The sequence below is a fragment of the Tasmannia lanceolata genome, unplaced genomic scaffold, assembly GCF_043159265.1.
Source record: "Tasmannia lanceolata isolate RefF3 unplaced genomic scaffold, GAP_Taslan_0.1 ptg000013l, whole genome shotgun sequence".
Taxonomy (NCBI): Eukaryota; Viridiplantae; Streptophyta; class Magnoliopsida; order Canellales; family Winteraceae; genus Tasmannia; species Tasmannia lanceolata.
In genome coordinates, this window is record NW_027518690.1 from 46,335,174 (window position 1) to 46,355,885 (window position 20,712).

Here is a 20,712-nt window from a genome sequence, read left to right on the forward strand (position 1 = left end):
AGCTCATAGTAGTTTTAATCAAAACATGCAACCGATGAATACCTTAGATGAACCTTTCTAAATAAAGACCGAGAACAATGAATACTTTTTTTCATGGAATGAAGGCATCATTGTGTTGATTTTTTATCTAAGCAGAAGTGACTCATTCTTTACATTCATCATCCACATGACTCCTCCATTTAGGAATTAATCCATGAGAGAGAAAGAGAATAAAAGAAAGTAACACACATCTTTAAAATAAACCATAAAAACCTAGGAATCACTCAAAATCCCAATGAATCAAAACAACTATAATGTTCTCTTATTAAGAAAAAGCCATCCAAAGTCCAAACACAATCAGTCTAAAATTTGAGACCTCTATAACTATACTAATACATCCTTAAAATCAAGTAGTACAGAGTTCTCTTATCTACTTACATTACTGGAAAACAAAAATAAAAAAAGTAAACCCAAAAGAATTGAAAGACACATTTCATTCACACAAACCCATATCAGTAATCAAACTAAAAAGCTGCCCCAAAGAAACCCAACACCAGAGTCATTACTCCAAGAGAAACCCCTGAAACTGAGGCAATGGAAAGAGGAGCAGATGAGGGATGAGATGGTCCAGGTGCATTCAAGCCAGATGAACTAGATGAAGGGGAAGAAGAAGGTGATTCAGAGGTAGGAGAAGAGGTGGGTGAGGGGGAGATCGATTCGGCCGAAGGAGAGGGAGATGCAATTGAAGATGGAGATAGAGAAGGAGAGAATTCTGGAGAATAAGAAGGAGATGAAGATGGAGAAGGTGAGAGTTGAGGAGAATAAGGAGATAGAGATGATGGAGAAGGTGAGAATTGAGGAGAATAAGGAGATAAAGATGATGGAGAAGGTGATGGGGATGGGGATGATTTTGGAGACAAAGATGGGGAGGGGGCGGATTTTGGAGGAAAAGGGGGGGATGATTTTGGAGATAAAGATGGGGAGGAAGAAGGTGGGGGAGATTGAACAGGGGTTTTATTTCTCACTGCCAAGACAACTATTATCAGTTTTTGTCCCTTCTCGCAATTGCCTGGAGCTCCACTGATGAAATAGAAATGACCTGATCGATCAAAATCAAATACTGAGTTTCCATCGTTGAAGCTCTTGATTGGATTTGTTTTATTGCATTTGTCATAGTCTTCTTTGTTCACAACCAAAACAGAGTCCTCTCCCTTCTTATACTTAAAAACTGCAAAATAGCATCCAAAAACCTCATATTAGAACCCAAAATCATATCAATGAAGCTAAAATAAATCAAACCCTTTTTTTGTTGACATAGATGATTAAGAAAGAAGCAAATTTACCTAGAGAATCCTTCACTTGGAATCTATTTCTTTCAGCCCAATTATTGAAATTCTCAGATGGGTTTAACACCCAACCATTTTTTCCCCCAACATAGAAATTATAAGCGTGAGTTTTCATCAAACCCATCAATATTACCAGCAAAAAGCTAAGCAATCCTTTAAATTCCATCTTAATACAGAGCCCAAAAGGTAGAAGAAGAAGAAAATTGAAATATGTGGAATGGGTGATGAAGAGATAGTGTTGTGGGAGTGAGAAACTTAAGAAAATAGACTAGAGAAAGAGAGAGGATAAAGAAAGAAGAATACAAAAAAACAGAGTATTTTAGAAAGTAGAGAGGAATTGAGATAGCTAAGGTACAGTGGAAAAAACTAAAGCCACATTGGTCTTTATATATCCATGAAAGATCTTACCGTTGGAAGGAGAAAGGAGGAAATTAGAATCCTACTCAGATACGTGTAATAATTTTTCATGTTATTTTTAGAATGTGCCAGTCTCTATGTTGACGTTAAAGTTTATGAACCTAACGTTTGAATTTTTCCCCTCTATATTGGTACCTTCCACCCATTTTCTTCATTTTGAACCTTTCTATTTGGTTTATACAGCTCGTTGGGAATTGTAACCGTACTCAGGTGTCTCAGATAAAGAGAAGGCATTAAAGTTTAAAAGCCAAGTGAAGGGCCCATTTCATTTCCATATTTATCGATTTTGTAAAAGGGGAAATGATATATTCAAGCCCTTTTTTTTTCACTTGGGTCACCCACCTCTAGTCTAAAAGAGTAGCCATAATTCATAAATAGACTAGAGGGGGCTGTCCCAAGTAAGGAAATGGGGCGAATATATCATTTCCCGTTTGGAAATGCCTGAGCTTTCTTCTGACCTTTTGATTTTGAACGGAGGACTCATCAACGGTTATGTGTATTTAGTTTGGGTTCATGTGTATTTAGTTTCTTACTTTTATTAGACGGGGTGATTAATTGGTGTTCCTATATTCAATCTATATTTGAAAATTGGTATCCTTCTTTCTTTCTATGTAGGAAAATGGGTGGGGTGCCTAACGTAAAATCTCGTCAACACTAAGAAAAAGGAGGAAGAGGGGCGAATGTAGGGGGTGTTAATTGACCTAACGGTCAGATGAATCCAAACGGTCTGAACTTAAATTGTACATGAGTTGAGCACAGTGGCTGGATCACACCCTAGCCACACATTTCGTTGTCATAGGTCCCATTTGAGGCTACTAATGTACGAAGATACCTCTGGCATTGTACAAGTATGATTAATTCAAAGTGCATTTTTGTCATATAAATCATTAACGTAGAGCCCAATCAAAACTCACACACTCACTCTCTCTCTCTCTCTCTCTCTCTCTCTCTCTCATCCTAACTACATACAATGTAGGTAGTGGCTGGCACACTCCAATGGGCTGTCCGATTCGAAATGGATCGTGACCCATACACTTAAAGTAAGAACCAAAGAGCACAGTGAATATGATCCGACATGTAAGGGTTGGAACGGACCATAGCCCAATTGGGATTCGTTTCGAATTAGAATTGTTGAGACCCCTACAAAAGAGTCTGACTAAGTGACTAAGCTAATGTTATCAATCTTACTCATCAATTATGGGTCCCATGCTGAACAGACACACCTCACCCGTAAGATTAAGGCCTACAAAACTGATGCTTTAGCTCTTGACATAACCTTAAACAAGGCCTAAAAGGTTAATGGTTTATCATGATGTATAGATAGAGCATGTCACATATTAAGATTCTTTACTTGTGGGAATTGGGTTGGTTTCCCTTGAAATTAGCAGTTTCAGCCATACCACTTTGTGTCATATGTAAAACGCGAGAATTCTAATAGAACATTGGTGGAAGTGTTTAAATAAAATGTAGGGGGCAATGTCAATTCAAATTATACCCAGTCACTATCATTATCTAACATTTAAATCAGCTTTTGGATTTAAATATCTACGTAGCGGATGTATTTTGAGCATGTCGGTAAGGCATATTTGCAAATAGTCCAGAGCAAAACGAGAAAGAAACAAAAAACACGTCACAAACATCTACGCATAAGCCTTCTAATTCTTATTTGCAAACATCACACATACAAAAGGTGTTTTAAATATTACTTTTACGGGCGAAGAGTACATGATCCTCATCGATATCAATTGTAAACCATTGTTATTATACTAGTGAAAAATCACCTTCAATGCTTGGAAAAAAATCCCAAGATGTGTACAACTATGGTGGGACCATGATGTCAAAAAATACATGTCACATATACAAAATCCAGAAAAATACCCAATTTATATCGAAAAATAAATTTTTTCCCATTTTAATTTAAATTGCTCTTTTATTATTTTCCTTATTTAATTGGTCTTTTAAATCTGATTTTTCTCATGTTTCATAGAAAAATATTAGAAACATACACAATTCATCTTTAAAAAAACTCATAATTTTTCCTTTTCCTTAAAAAAAAATTTTTTCATTGCTGAATTTTGGATATTTTGTCTCTTTTTCTATAAAAATATTGTAAACACAGAATTTTATTCATTTTAATTGTTAATTTTTATTATCATTTTATTTGTTGAATTCTAAGTTTTTTTCTTTTTAATTCAACGGTTTCTATTTTTTTCAAGACAATCCAATTGGTGTAAATTTTGGCCATTGAAGCTAAATTTTTGTTCATTTTTTCATTAGACATTTGTAGGCATTTGATTGGAGAATAGATTTTTTATAAGAAATGCATTATCCCAATGGTGGCCCACCACTGTAGAGGGTGCTGATGGGATATTCAGGGAAGCAACGTGGATCACGCTGTAAGGTTTGGACGATTTTTTCAATGCTATTGTTCATTTGTTGGTCTCCGCCGTAGATAGGCCTGCTCCCTATCCGAAAAAAAAAGAAAGTAAAGTGATTGTCCCTGAAGGATGCGGGGAAGGGGAGGGGATGGGGATTAGATATTCCCCGTGGGGAGGGGAGGGGGATTCCCCACCATCCCCGCAGTGGGGAGGGGAAGGGGAGGGGAGAAATTCCCCACAGAGGGGAAGGAGTAGAGGACCCCAACATCCAGCCCCAACCCGCCCCGTTGCCAGCCCTACGCGTGGAGGGGGAGATTGTTGTGGTTTCCACGCAAAAGCAAAATATCCCACATCGGTGAAGTGAAGGGATGTGATGGGCTTATAAGGATTTGGGCAGCCTCTCCTTAATGGCTAGCTTTTGAGGGTAATTCTACCCAGGTCCCAACAAAAAGCAGTAAGGAAAAAAAAAACATAGATAATAAATATTCCATGAAAAAAATTCAAAAGCTTAATTTGAGCTTATAAGAATTTGGGCACCCTCCCTTTAATGGCTAACTTTTAAGGGTGGAAACATCTTGTTCTCAAGGACTCATGTGCGGATTAAATTAGTTTATCTCATTCCACCTATATCACATACTTATTCCCTAAAAACTACTACATTTTAATCATAAACAGGATAGAAGTAGCTAAGGAGTCAATATTAAGGAAATAAAAAAATCGGATCAAAGGGGCGTGCCATCCATTGAATTGTGAGTCATTCCCTGAATGGCCCCACCACGGGTGCTGGCACAGCAGGACCATTTGTGGCCATCTTGTATGTTTGGCAAAGCTCAAAACAGAGTGTCAAGACAATCCTAACCATCCAGTTGGTGTAAGTTTTGGCCATTGAAGCTAAATTTTTCATTTTTCATTTTTCATTAGGAATTTGTAGGCATTTGATAGGAGAAATAGCTTTTTTGTGAGATATGCAAACCCCAATAGTGGCCCACCACGGATGGGAAATTCAGGGAAGCAACGTGTATCACATCTTTCTGGATAAAAAACAAAGGCAACGTGTATCACGTAGAAAGTAAGATGTGGACAACATTTTTTCAATGCTATCGTTCGTTTGTTGGTCTTTGCCGTAGATAGGCCTCTGCCCTATCCAAAAATAAAAACATCTTCTCCATTGGACCATCCTAGCCATTCTTATTACTGTGTGGGAGTAAAATAGACGACCCAAATTGTTGACAATCTATATACTATATAAAGTGTGAATTAGGGGTTAAAGTCGTCCTCACTTTTTCATTATTTCCGTTCATGTCGCACAGCACAATACCCTTTGCATTGACATTTCTGATTTTGTTTAAGGATTCGTCAAAAAATAATGCCCTTAACTTTTCTTTTTACCATTAACTCCTTTGCTGATATTTAACATCTATCTCTATGAGAAACTACCAAGAAGAGGTAAAGTCATATGACAATGACGAAAGAACTAGTTTTATTACGCATGAAGGACACTTGCAAAATAATGACGGATTCCGGGCACCTAAAGAGGAACAACAATTATGCAAAGCTGTATCGATTGGAGGGCTACGATCAACCTATGGAAATGATTTTATGGGCACAACTGATTGATGTTGTGTTCCATCCATGGTTTAAAATTTTAGTTTCGGTAACCGTTTCGGATCCCACCGAAAACTGAAATTTCGGCGAAATCCAAAATTTTGGTCCGAAATTTGGTAATTTGGTTCGAAATTCTGAATTCCAAAATTTTGTAACACTTTTTTTTTAATAAATAATGGCATTTGAAATTTCAGTCCAAAATTTGGTAATTTGGTTCGAAATTCTGGACCGAATTTTCGAAATTTCGGACTGAACCGAAATTCCGAATTCCAGAATTTTTGCCGAAATTTTGTAACAATTTTTTTTAAATAAATAATGGCATTTAATCGAAATTTCGGACCGAAATTTAAAACCATAGTTCCATCACATGGATGGTTTGGATCAACCTATAACCCTCTATAGATCGGAGGGTTCGGATTAACCTATGAAAATTATTTTTGGGGCACAACCTATATAGGCAGTAGCCAATCTAATGGACAGTTTGGATCATCCTATGGTACGGGCCATACCGTACATTTGTCTCCACCCTGCTCAATTTTGCAGGAGTATATTTGTCATCTCAGTCACTTTGCCCCTAGAGAACATCCAAAAGTTATCGCTTTCGTTCCCAACTTTTGCTTAAATTCTTTCTACATCCAATTTTATTTTGGGAAAAGTTCCCTGTGTATCCAATTTCTGATGGCTGTTTTTGTTAATTCTAATGTCAATGACCCTTACATGTCTGTCCAAAGACTCCAAATGAAACCCTATTATCTGCCCGTTTGGCATTCGCTGGATTCCCTTCCTGCTCTCGACCGCCTCCTTCTCACCGCCTCTCCTCTTAAAGTCTCGTCACAAGTTTTTATTTTTACTTCTCTTCTATGTCCTGCTTTGGGTATCGTTTTCTCTTTGAACATAAATATATTTTATTTTTATTTTTCATTCATTAATGAAGGAGACTGGTAAGAACTATATATAGATTCCGAACTGGGCTATTCTCCCTCCGGCAAACGAACCAAAGATGAGTTTTCTTGCTTCTTTTTGTTTTACATTTTTCCCCTTTAAATGGATGGATTTTAAATAGGGATCCTGAGTTTTGTTTTAGTTTTTAGGATGACCAAATTTTAGGGAATTTCTTCAAACAGGGATTATTAATTCTTTTGTTGTAGGAGGATTTTGATTGTGCATTTTTCTCTTCTAAAAGAGGATTTCGATTTTTCGGTTCTTTTTGGCTTTTTCCTATCACAAATTTTGGTTCTGGATGTTCTTTTCTTCAGTTTCCCCGAACAAGGTCTTTTATTTAAATAGATCTCTAGAGTCTTTCATCAATTTCTTCGTTATGCCCTGCCAGTTGTCACCAAGCAAAACCTAAAAAAACATACTGCAACCCTTCATCTCCTTCCCAAACCCATTTCAAGGTAATGTGAGTTAGTGTTTTATGAAATTCCTCATCGGATTCCTGTCAGTGTTTTATGAAATCCCTCATTGGAATGTAAACACTTGGACAACGATGATTTCAGGTTATACACCGAATCCACAGGTTGATTTTCACGAAAGCTCATTATTGGGGCTTTTGGATTATTGGAAATTTTTTGGAAATGAAAAATATTTATAAAAGCTATGACTTCTTTGTATGCACAGAAAAGATAACTCGAACCGATCCTAATTTTCAATTAGGAAGAGTTTCAATGTATGATGATTTCCTTTTGATCAACTATAATCATATCATTTTCCTAAAAATTGTGGGAAGAAAAAAATTCTAAAAAAAAAAATCCCGTCGACAATGTCTTTCTTATAATCCAAACAGGGCCAAAATTCTCTAAGATTGACCAACCACTGAACATTATGAACGCATGCTGATATGCTTGGCTGAACCGATCATATCCGTGAGACAATTGATCTAATGCTAAGTTTTATTCTCTTATGAAACTCAATATTAATGCGTCTCACATCAAAATTAGTTGAAAGTTTCGATATGAAAACTAAGTGTTTGAACTAAATTTATTATTTTATAGAGTGCTTAAATGATATGTTTATCCTTTTCTTTGATTATACCTTTTGCTTTTGTAGTAGCATCATAACTTACTGGAAACAATTTCCAATAAGTAAAGGGCGTGTTCGCAACCATAATTTAAATGGCTTCTGCCCATTTTGTAGGTGCTCAAATGCAACGCAATAAAATCCAAAAAAGGTAGTTCTGCAATTTGCAAACTAGACCCGCCAAGCCCATTTCTCCAAACTCTACTTTTAACATGTATAAAGGATGACATTCAAGCCATTTTTTTTAAAAAAAATGATGAGAATCTGAGGCACGACTAGGAGTTGCTTACTTCGATTATCATAGATTCATTTCTACCCGATTCTATAGGGGAGGATGATAAGTGTTGTTGTACACACCCAAGATCTTTTTAGCAAAGATGATTCTTCAAAAAATGGGTGGGAAAAAAACCCCAATACCCTTCTGACATGATGACAATAACGTCAATCATTATCTTAAAGTTAGATTTAATGCATTTGATCTTAGCTGTCATCGTTTTCGTTCGTTTGAACATATGTTTGAAACTAAAAAAGTGTTGGGTTCGTTTTAATCATTGTCGTCTACAATAAGCAGAGACTGTTAGATCCTTGACAAGTGAAAGTATTTTTAGGCGTACTCCAGAATCCGGCGGCATACTCGATATGTTTGGAACACATCTTTGAACCTAAAAAATTCAACAGTGTACTTGATATTCCGGTGTCGTTCTCAATATCCCGTCGGCTTACTCGATACGTTTGGAACACATGTTTGAACCCAGAACATCCGACAGCGTACTTGATATTCCGACGGCGTACTCGATACATTTGGAACACATGTTTGAACTCAGAAAATTCTACAGCGTACTTGATATTCCAACGGCATTCTGAGCCAAAAAAGACGTGAGAAATAATAAAATATTCAATAACGTAGCCGTTCTGAGCCAAAAGAGATGTGAGAAATAATAAAATATTCAATAACGTCATCGTTGCATAAACTTGTCTTTTTTGTGACTAATTACTCTCTCTATTTCTTCTACATGATGACCTATTTTTGTTCTTAAAATATTTCATCACCTAAACTTAGCTTACATTTTACTCTCTCTTATTTTTTGAATGCACATATTTTAGATGTAGGCTTTAATAGCACTGCCTTATGTTTGTTTTGTTTGTTCTGACAGTAAGCTTTATTTCACTTATCCGGAAAAGATCAAAGAGGAATGCTAGCGTCAAGCGGAAGCTTCTCCCAAAGGCGTTTTAAGTGCAGTTTTCTCGATGGGTTTATTTCATCAATGACATTGTAGAAATTAGAAGCTTTGACGACAGACAAGGATGCTTTATGAGTAGGAAAAACTCGCAATAATGGAAATGGGTGATTCTCAGACCAAATTCAAACCAATATAAAGATTCTGTAATAAATCTTCAGTTATCCTTGAAAAAATGAAATCCTACTAGGGCCCGTTTGGATGCCAAGAAGATTTTGATTTGGATTTCTCACATTTGAAGCCCTTTTTGCATTGTAATTTGGATTTCTCACATTTCCCAAAACGCTCTAACAAGCCCTTTAAATACTAAAGGACAATCTAAATGGCTCGCACGTGCGTTCACGTGCATTTTTACTAGTGTTACAAAAGTCTCAAAAAATTAGACAGTCAAGGGGAAAACTTCCATGGATAATAAGTATTCCATGAAAATAAATTCAAAGGTCCAGCAACTTTGTAATTTTCCTTTGAAACAAGAAAAAAAATTATTTTGGAAAACATTTCAATGGAAAATGAGATTACAAAATGCTGGAAATTCATTTGCCATGGAAAAAGGGTTTCCTTGGACAAATTTTCCATGCATGCAAACCACACCCCAAAGCCCTCTGAGATTAGCAACCAAACACTACTTGCCCCTATTTTATTAGGTAAGTTCCAAGAAAATCCAAGGCTTGTCTACTCTACGAGGTAGATACCTGCATCCAAACAAAACCTTAGGAAATAAACGTCTTTCACATTGCCCCTGAAGAACCTACTAGGAGTGCGACTCGGGTCGGGTTTGCTCGGGTTGAGGCCAAACCCTAGCCCAACATAAGATAGCATTCCCTCAACCCTAACCCGACCCCACCTGAGCCTCAGGTCGAGGATGGTCAATCCTAACCCAACCCGTTTCTAATTCTCTCAACCCTAACCCAACCCAGCTAATTTGTTTTTTTCTTAAATCAGGTTGGGTTAACCTAGGGCCAACCAAAAACACAGTAAAAACATAACCCTAAGAAATCACGATAAAATTAGAGGATGGAGGTCAGGTTCAGGTCGGGTTTCCAAGGTCTCAACCCTAGCCCAACCCGAAATTAAATCAGGTTGGCTTTTCCCAACCCAACCCGAGGAAATGCGAACCAACCTCATCCAAAATCGGGTTGAACCCGGCTTCGGGTTGAGCCCAACCCAAATTGCACCCCTAGAGCCTACCTGTGTGGATGAAAAAAAACCCTTAAAATTTGGCATCTAACTGTGGACTTATGGTGCCATTGTGTGTGGTGAGTGGTGACCTAGAGGCTGAATCTGCAGTGCAAAATTCAGCCTCTTTTTTGTCCTTTTCTTTTTGATATCAGGGAAAGGCGTTTTGCGGGTGGTGCTTCTTTTTTTCTTTTGGTATGGAAAGTATCTGATTAAAGTTTCTTTCCATCAGTCCACCCTCAACTTAGGAAATGGATTTTAGCAAGCAATCCCTCTCCACCTAAAAAGGAGAAATCTTGGTCTAGATATGAGTATAGATTTTTAAAGTATAAAAGATTAAACAACGCCATCTCCATCAGCTTAAGCTTTTGGAGTAACTGGTTGTTTCACATGGTGGTCGTTTCACATAGATAAAGAGAAATTAAAATCAACCCTAAATCCATCATTGCAAACCTAACCATTTTCCTCTAAAATGCCCTTCAATCATAACTTTCACAGTTGTTTAGCCAGATTTATATTCATTATTCCAGATATGCACTCTCATTAGATTATAAAATTTCCGCTTGTTTTAGGTATTATATCATCTCTCAAACTTACTACAGATTATTGTACCACCTTTCTTTACAATGTCATCATGCATTCAAATGGGTCCTGCCACTGATCGATCTAAATCTATGCAGTTAAAAAGGCAAAGATAGTATGGTTAATGTTCTAACAATGATTATCAGGATTGCATTTCCATTAAATATTGTATAATACTTCACCCATTACATAGTAAGCATTCCAACCATAGGACACTTTTACTACGGGTGCAACTTGGGTCCGGTCGGGTTGAGCTATTGCTAAAAAATGAATAGGAATCAACCTGAACCCGATCCGATTTTATGGTAAAAGCTCGACCAGAGTTGCACCCCTAACTTTTACACCATGCTTACCTAAAATGCACAACACTTTTAACTATAAGACACTATTATAGATGGATATTTGATCCCATTTTTTGTACTTAATGCCGCCCTTTGATGATTAAAAAGAACTACCAAGTCATTATATTATTGATTGATGATTGTGTATACTCTGAAAATTAAAACTAATGTCGATGTCTTCTTAGGCTTTGTTCACTTCTTTTCCCTGGTGCTGTTTTTCCCGGAAAACAGCCTTTTTTTTCCCTGACAAGACCTTGACAAGACAGAATTTCTGTGTTCAGATGTGGAATTTCTTATTTAAAGGCTAAAAATGACGTGGAAATTATCTTTTTTCCTGTTACTTGAGATTTGCTTTCCGATTAAATATATCGGAAAGAGGCTTTCAATGGAAAACGAAGCATTTTCCTCTTCATTCCTTTCCCTTCTGCCATGTCACCTGGAAAGGAAAGGAAAATGAAATCCTTTCCTTTCCTTTCCGGGGAAAAGAAGTGAGTGGAGCCTTAGTGTCTCTTTATGAGCCTAAAGTGATGTGCCTTTGGGTACACCCAACTTCTTCTCTGTATCCTCACTCATTCACTCCACAAAGGAAAAGGATACGATAAAGGAAGGACAAGGATTACTTTGTAATAAAGTAAAGGAAAATATCAAAAAGAAAGTTACTTTTATGCTACTTTCTAAAAGACACTTGCTGAGCCAACACTTTATGCTCCTTTCTAAAAGACAGTTGCTGAGCCAACACTTTATGCTCCTGTCTAACAGAATTCCATAATTTTGAGAATGGCACAACAATAGGGTCAAGGCACAGCAATAGGGTATTTTGGTGATCCCTCAATTCAAAACTTTTATAAAACTGGCTGTCACATTCTCAAGAATCTTAACTTGAGCTTTTTTAGGAATAGGATTCTCCCTTGCTTTAAGATGTATTCGGCAACCAATACAAATGGGCGCACTTAGAGATTAAATCTTGTACATAACACTACGATTCTCTTAAAAAGCCCAACAGGAGAGGTGTTAATATCAGGTTGTAGTTTCAGGTTGAAATGAAGCCAAATATTTCATCATAATCCAATCTATGACTTCAGTTAAAATCTTCAATGAACACTGAGGTTTAATGCTGTCATAAGAAGCAACTCGGCTGTAATTTGATTGATAGGTAAGTATGAAGTTTGAACACCCATTTGAGGACATCCCCACTAAGGCAAAGGCTCAATTCAGCTATTAACTTCTAATCAAGAGAGCAAAGTCCAAAGTCATTGTCTCCCTTCCAGCAAAGCCATTTCATTTCCGCGTGTAGAATATTGATGTGAAAATTCACTTATATTAATGAATCTCCAAATCATTCAAACAAAGAAAAAAATTGATGTGAAAATTCACAAGACTTAAACAAAAGATTCATTTTCTTCCTTCCAGCAAGATTTGGATATTTTTCAACCACATAGTACTAGAAAGACGAATGGGTTCTATATATGTGCTGTGACAGTCAAATATATCAGTACTACTACCGAATACCCAAGGAATTGTGTGCGACACGGGACAATACTGATACCCGTAACCACATACTTGCACGGACCAAAACCGAAATTTCAAACCTTCCTTCTGGGAATTAGAAATAGGCGGCAAGAAATATATAATTCACAATCTTTATAAACGAAACTAGGAACCTTGATTTCTTAGTAGTTGCAGCACTCAAGCAAGCCAAACCAAAAACCTGCAATGGACTTCTATATCAAAAGAACATTGTCTTTCAAATCTCACCAATATCAAGGCTTGATTTTCTTTCAATAATGGTGAAAAAACTACAAAAGGAAGCTTATTTACTCCTTTATGCCTCCAGTCCTGTATTTCAAAATTTCTCCAAACCTTACTTGTATATCAGTTTCTCTTAGACCCTAGAAACAAGGTCCAATTGAAGATTGTGTCCTTTCTTTTTGTCTTTTCCTGTCTCCTAAGTTTCATCCACAAAAAAAAAATAGTTTCATCCAAAAATCCAAATACCAAAAATGTATGATTCTAGTAGGGATTCCATGTTGAACCTAGGGTTCCAAGGGGTTGACTGATACTTCTTTGTTTTCTTTTCAATGGTTTGACTGATACTTCTTCACCTCCTCTTTGAAGTATTAGGTGCCACATGGCACCCTCTTTATCATTCCTTGTTCATGGTTGGGACTTCGGAGTACAAGCCAAATTCCCAAAGCTCAATTGGAACCCCCCTATTCCTATTTATTTATATCATAAGAAACTGTGATTCATTAAGGGTTCACAATATTCCCCCTTGAAAAATCCGTGAGTTGTGTATATTGTTTGACAAAATGTCAACATTTCCCTTGCACCAAGACCGGCATTCTGGGCACTTGTTTTTGGTTGTTCTTGAAAGGTATCTATGGGCATTTAATCCATAATGCTTTCTATTAACTTGAAAGTGTCTAATCTTATAATCTATTATGTGAGTCCTATATGAAACTGCTAATTCATGACACTAATTGGAAATTCTATTAAGTGAGAAATTGATAATGTTATGCACTACTCTGGGAGGCTCTAATTGCACCAAACTTTTCTTGCATAACTAAGGAAAGCTGCCTGCACTACAAAAAAATACATCCAACAAATCTGCCAAGACACTGGAAGGAACCTAGCAGTGATATTGGTCACCGTCATTGACGTCTGGACTACAATGCAAGATATACCCATATAGGCAACAAACCATACAACACTTCTTTTGAAGATGTAACTAAAAATTTATTGAAAGCAAGGATGTCAACTATCTCAATAGCACTGCAAGGGATGTGGAAAGTAAAATTCCGTTCATCTGCCCAAATCTATAAGCCTGCCAAGGATATCAGTCATCCGCCAGAGTCCCGTACCATTATGCTTCACGCCATTAAACAACATTGGATGAGTCCCCCCTCCAAAACAAAAAACAAAAAAACCACCCCCAGTCTGTTCTACGAAAATTTGGAGGCCATAAAGAAAGGCCTACCCTTCTCAATTTTGATCAGGCCTAAGAAAGCCATTATCATTTTTCCCCTATTATTGGATTTTTTTTGCCATTACGTCCTTATTTTGTAAAATATCTTTCAATTAGTCATCAAGTATCACATTATAAAAACTAAATTCTACAATGAAATGTTATCTATTGTCCATCACTTGCTGTTTGCTATAGCTTTTAAAATCATGATTTATTGCTTTAAACTCGTTATACACTCCATTCTCCCTCCCTTTCTACTTTGCCACTTGAAACAAAACCAGCCCAGCTGCTGTCATTCCTTACGACCAAAGCTCATGCCAAAGACGAGAGATGATAGATGGAGGGTTGTGAGGCACCAATTGTTGTTCCTTACACAAAGAACTTTTCGGTAGCATCACCACTGCCTGTCACCTCCCACCCATCTCTATAGGGCCTCAACAAAGCCTTCAAGTCATCCACCGCATCATCACTTTTTTTTTTTGAAAGTTGACAAAGTATATTTATACCATGAAAATTACATTGGGGACCAGGGGTCACGTCTTGCATTTACATAGCATTATGACCAAGAGCATACTCCTGAGGCATCAAGAGAAATCCATCGCATCATCAATAAACACTATTAAAAGGGGGATTTAGAGAATCTCAATCAATACAACCATGTGGCCAGAAAATTAAGCAAGTGTTTCACTGATATTTGAAGATTCCTTAGGATGGGTTGGGCTGTAACACAAAAATTTGGAGTTTGATTAGGAGTTTGGGTAGTTTCAAATAAGCTTTAGGAGTCTTGTTTGGATACGAATTAATTTGAAGGATATTTGCAATTTTTGGGTTTAATAAGAGTGTGATTACAATCGCTTGTTTAAGTGTGCGGCTGTGTGTGTGGGTAGACTTCCCGACCTTCCCATAAGAGGAGCAAATCAGCTATAAATATCGACTGGGAGGCTGCCCAAGAAAGACACAAATGTTATTGGATATTTATCTGTTTCCTGCAGGAATTTCCCGAGTTGAATTGTCTTTCAGCTTTCTTCCTCAACAGTTTGAGTGCTTTGCTGCATTAGCTCTCCTCTCTTGCTTTGGCCATTAATACCTTCTGATTGTGAAGGTGGTGGAGTTTTCAAGTTGTAGCTCTTTTCTGCAGGCTTCAACTAGTTGGTGCTGGATATAACAAGTGGCCGGAATTCATGACTCCGAAATTTCAGCAACCACTATTTCTGGGTAAATTCCAATCATGTATCCAGAAATATGAGTCTCCTACACAAATGCGTGCAAAAACACGAAGGGTGCTGTTACTTTATTGGGCGGTTGTAGAGCAAGCTTGTGGTTGTAAATATGCAATCCCTGGTTTGAATCAGTTTGGTTTTAGAGCAGGTTGATCCGCATATTTTGATAAAAAGAATAATCTTCTCCTTTGATCATAATAAAAAATGGAAAGTGTGCAATTGGAACAGGAAAGTGTAACTGAATTGGTCCTAGTTACTCTTCGGGGCAGAGTAGAAGAAGGGAGGAGATTCTTGAATGAGGAAAAGGATCCAATTACTCTGAAATGGATATTTTCCAAATTGGGGAATATCAATGAAGCCCCTTTAGTAGCAAGCCCCTATCGTCTAGTGGTTCATGACATCTCTCTTTCAAGGAGGCAGCGGGGATTCGATTTCCCTGGGGATAGGGTACTATGAAAGGAAGTTGATCATGGATTATCAATAAGCCTAGAATTGTTTCTTCCTGGGTCGAAATTTTTTCTTTGAATTCGGATTAGCTCAGTGGTAGAGTGTGCGCCTGATAATTGCGTCGTTCTGCCTGGGCTGTAAGGGCTCTCAACCACATGGATAGTTCAATGTGCTCATCAGTGCCTGACCTGGAGATGTGGATCATCCAAGGCACATTAGCATGGCAAGCAGACTTCACCTGATCCTCATGAGAGGATTGACCACATTGAGGAAGTGATATACCAAGTGATACGACTGGATCAGCGAACAGTGGTGGTGGAGTCACCCATGAAGGAGATCCGGATAATGAGAATACATACAATGAGGATGAGTTCACTGATTCCTACTCAGCATGTCTCTTTACATTTTCGTGGGGCTTCGGCTCAGTATTGCAATGATCATGAGCGGTTTGATGAGGAGCGAAGGGGACCCTTGAGTAAACCTCTGAATGCCGAGTCTCTATGCCCATTTCTGATAGAACACAAAGGAAAGATTGTTCATTGGATCGTCTTCCAATAGTTAAAAGATGTAGTTGCAACTTTGTGCTCCACCACTATGTTTACTGTTGCCTTTTTTTATCCCTAAACATATAAACCCGTATCCCACAGCTACTTTGGAGTGCCAATTGATGAATTCCTCCATGCGCATGCAATTTGCAATTAGAGTTTAAGAAATTCAGAAGTCCCACGCCTGATTGAACTCAGTAGCCAGATCACCTCAGTCGGGAGCATAGTGTAATTGGTGGTTTAATTAATAAATTTCGATACTCTTGAGAGAAAAAAATCAGAAATCGTCAACTGGAATTGAAAAACTAAACTTATAACTTGCCAACTGCAACTTAAAAACTAAACTTATATAGTACAACACCTACTCAAGCATCAAAACCCAAACCATGGGCCCCAAGTTCAGCGGCTGTACCTACACCCACTTGCCGACCAAACTGTAACCCGGGGGAGGTACAACAGTTAGTGCTGGTTCAAATTGCACCCAACTCGTCGAAAAAGTTGATAAAAATCACAAATTTTCAAGGAAAACTTGAAGATATTTGAAGTTATGTGGAGGAGAATATAGTTGATAAAGATCATAAGCTTTATAATGAAAATGGAGTATCCTCTCAATTTCAGATCCCTGAACTCCAGCTCAAAATGGACTCACAGGAAGGGCACACAAATGTTTGCCCATGATATGAAGGGTAAATATCAAAGTATAGTGAAGCTTTTACAGAATCAATATAACATAATTAGCAGGGAATGTATTTCTGTTGTCAAAGATAAATACCCCTTCCTAGAAGTAGTTTGAGCGAATGCCAACTTGGCAACCATGTCATACCTATGTGGCTTGAGTGGGGTACCCAAGGTTGCTTTGTAATGAATGCTTGGAAGACTTTTTCTACAACTACCTCATTTACTATTCCTAGTAAGTTGTATTTCAGAAGAACCCAACTAGAACTAGGATTAGAGCCGGGTAGATTCCTTTTACCTTCTTTATGAATTTTTTATAAGGGATTCATTTAGCCAACCCCAACTAGTTTGGGACAAAGACTTTGTTGAGTTGAGTTGAGTAAGTTGTATTTTATTAAGATGTATAGTAAGTTGTTCTTCATTAACTAGTGTCTAGTAAGTTGTATTTCATTAAGTCTAGTAAGTTGTGTTTCTTTAAGTAAGTTTAGTAAGTTCTGCTATTGTATATTGTATATTGTATATTGTATATTAACGTTGTGGAGAGATTCCCATGGAAAAATCCTATAAAATGTGTTGTATGAGATGGAGGTGGGGATTTTGGACAAACTTATATTATTGATAATATATCGATTTGGTTGAGCATTGCTCTCATTTCCTTCTCCTCTAGGTTGTGTTATTGTGTTCTACTTTCTTCTTCTTCCCTCTTAATCACCCGAATCATAAAGGTTCTTGAGTGTAAATTGATGAAATTACTGTGGGAATAACAGTTGCATTTTGAAATAACCACTTCCTAACTAGTGATAGTTTTGCATCATTGAATCACATATTTATATGTAAATTGCACACTTCTTAACTGGAGATAGTTTTGCATCATCGAACCACATATTTATATATAAATTGCACACTGAGATTTTATGTAAACTTGTGTTACCACAACAACTAACAAAATTTACCACGCGCATAATGAATGCTGAAAAGAGCAAAATATAACAACATAAAACACTTTTAAGTTTCAAACATACCTGAAAACTTAAGTATTTACATCATTATCACAAGCGGCATCTGTAACACCAGAACATCACACCCTTTTTGCCTTCCCCATAAAGTAGGTTTGAATAGCTCATGCATTGTTTACTCGCAAGGGCTTCCTGCTATCTCTTCATGATTCACATTAGAAAATTTCAATTAAACATTTAATTCCATTTCTTCTATATTTTCCATATGAACTTTTTTATTTGTGATGGCATATGAGAATCTCTAGATAATATGCATTCCCACATTCAAAGACTCAATATGTTCCAAAGTCACAGTTCAGAATCCTTCTTATGGTGGACAATAGACCGAAACAATGTCAACTGATATGTGCCAAAGGGAGATGATGAAATTGCACTTCAGTTCAACTCATGTGAGATTCAAACCAGTTGAGAATCTGCTCTGACTGCAAGCTAGTCATCTCATGGTACCCAAATGCAAGATTTAGCTCCTCCTGAATATGGTTGATCCATTCAAGTTTATCATATGATAATTCTCCTTCTTTGACAGCTTTCTTCCAACGAGTTCCACGCCCATCATTTTTCATGTATCCTTTTTCATCAATGAACCCTTTTTCAATGAATAAATTAAATAACTTGATGGAAATGGTTTGATCTAAACCCGGAATTCTGTCTGACAAGAGATTTGGAGTCAAGGGGAACTCCAAACATTTAACCTCTGCAACAGAGATGCCTTTCTCCTTAAGAGCTTTCATATTATCACCTATCCGTCGCATTCTAGAGTGATCTTTGGGCATGTGTACAAAAAGGGTAGGTGGGTAGTCTCTGGGGATATCCATAGCATCAAAAACCCCTTCTGCAATCATTAGCGCAATGCTACTAAATCTCATTTCAGTGGCAAGTGCAGAAACAAAATGCCCACCTGAGGATGCCCCTAGAGCCGTAAGAGGAAGCTTTTCGAGCTTATGTTTCGCAATCCACCATTTGATAATTCCTTTAACATTTTTCTTTTCCTTACCAAAAGTCCAGCATTTTCCGGTACTAGATATCGTAAGGACAGCAAATTTTCGCTCAAGTGCATGAAGAACGATGAGCCTTTCTTCAGGCAACCCAACACAATTCGGGCAACTGGGGGATCTATCCCAAAAGTTTGCGGCTCTACCATTGCACCCGTGAGCTAGAAAAAGAACCGCCTTAGCAGATTTGGGTATTTGCCATATCACGTCTGTTGCATTCATGAATTCTAAAGAAGGTTGGAATTGAACAGAAGAACGAAAACTATTCCATTTTAGCTGTGGAAGAGTAAACGAAGCATCATGTTTAACTTCATTTTTTAAAAGAAATACCAACACCATAAGAATTAGGACAAGAGCTATAAGAACTGCGGCTCGATTTTTCTGTACTCCATGCCATGGCTTTGTGGGCTTGGTCACACGCTTCAACATTACTGTGAACATAAACATTACAAGTATAAATAATTCACGAGAAAAGGTTCGCTTTTGTCCATTGTTTTTCAAAAAAAAAAAAAAATGTGGCCACTTTTGGGTTTATATACAGATAATCTGATGATATTAAAGGACAAATTTGATCAAGTCTGAATCTTTAAAAAATAAACGAGAAATTTCTATGTTTCCAGAAAGACCAAGAGCGATTTTTTTAAAATAAGACTTAACAAAACCTAATAATCAATAAAGTACACTTGCTAATCAGGGAGGCGAAAAAATCTCAGATCACCAACTATAACACTAGATGATGATGAAAGCAACCATTAATAGATGAAATTATTTACTGTAAATTACAAGAAATTAGGGTTCATGAATAAGATTCTTGAAAAATTAGGGTTCTTGAATAACAATAAATTACCCAAAATTAATGAACTAATTAACCAGAAAATCATTTTCTTGAGCATTTTAGAAGGATTAGATACAAATCTAATGGGAACTTTAGTCTATATGATATTTTTTTACAGTTTACAAGCATTGGATATAAATATAATGGAATCAAAACAATCTATAAAAACAGAAATCAAAGCAGAATGGTCTCACCTTTGGGCTTCCACAGGAAAAACGATCCAGTGCTGAGGACGAGAGGGAGCAACCTTTTTAGTTTTTACCTTGTTTTTAGGGCGATGATATTTTCAACCCCCTACAGTATGCATTCGCCCCCCGTTTAACGTGATTTGACGTCAACGATCGACGATGGGATCTCACCTGATTTGGATGGGAAAGATGGGGAAGCTCAGGTAAAAAGATGAAATTAAGAAATTGCATTTTGGGAGTTGGGTTTTGATTGGGATTCAATTTGGGAAATGTTATCAGAACTACTGTATTTTGATGAGGGCACTCTCACTTTATTAAAAGTACGGTATGGCCCGCACCATACGATGATCCAAACCGTCCATTAGATGGGCCACAGCCTAAATAGGTTGTGCCCCATTTCCATAGGTTGATCCTAACCCTTCGATCTATAGAGGGTTAGGATCAACACTTCAGATGAGGGCACTCACTTCAGATGCATCTAGCTTCATTTATGCAACAGCAGACTCAGAAAAGTGAAACCCACCAAGAACCTGAGGTATTTTACTTAAATGCTTTTGTTGAAGTATAAATGATTAAATAACACTAACTCTAACCAATTACACTTTGAGGAATTCTAGACTGAAGGGAGCCCTTGCAAAAAAGAGATGAAAGGCCTCTCCCATTGGCTACGCATCACAATCATGCATTAATATCGGCTGAAAAGTCAAACATGATGGTGATGTGCAGCCAATGGGGGAGCCTTTTCACT

General features: G+C 37.3%; 2 protein-coding genes across 2 annotated transcripts; both read right to left on the reverse strand.

The window, feature by feature from the left end:
* Positions 1–281: 281 nt before the first annotated feature.
* On the reverse strand, positions 282–1,691 carry LOC143889262 (uncharacterized). Its single transcript, XM_077393436.1, has 2 exons — positions 1,323–1,691; positions 282–1,207 (listed from the first exon to the last, which is right to left on the reverse strand). Exons 1-2 carry the CDS (start codon positions 1,489–1,491, stop codon positions 504–506), a joined length of 873 nt encoding a protein of 290 aa, XP_077249551.1. The 5' UTR covers positions 1,492–1,691; the 3' UTR covers positions 282–503.
* A 16,206-nt stretch (positions 1,692–17,897) lies between these two features.
* LOC143890309 (secretion-regulating guanine nucleotide exchange factor) lies at positions 17,898–20,235 on the reverse strand. Its single transcript, XM_077394944.1, has 2 exons — positions 19,971–20,235; positions 17,898–19,372 (listed from the first exon to the last, which is right to left on the reverse strand). The coding sequence occupies exon 2, from the start codon at positions 19,368–19,370 to the stop codon at positions 18,330–18,332; it is 1,041 nt and encodes a 346-aa protein (XP_077251059.1). The 5' UTR covers positions 19,371–19,372; positions 19,971–20,235; the 3' UTR covers positions 17,898–18,329.
* Positions 20,236–20,712: the final 477 nt, after the last annotated feature.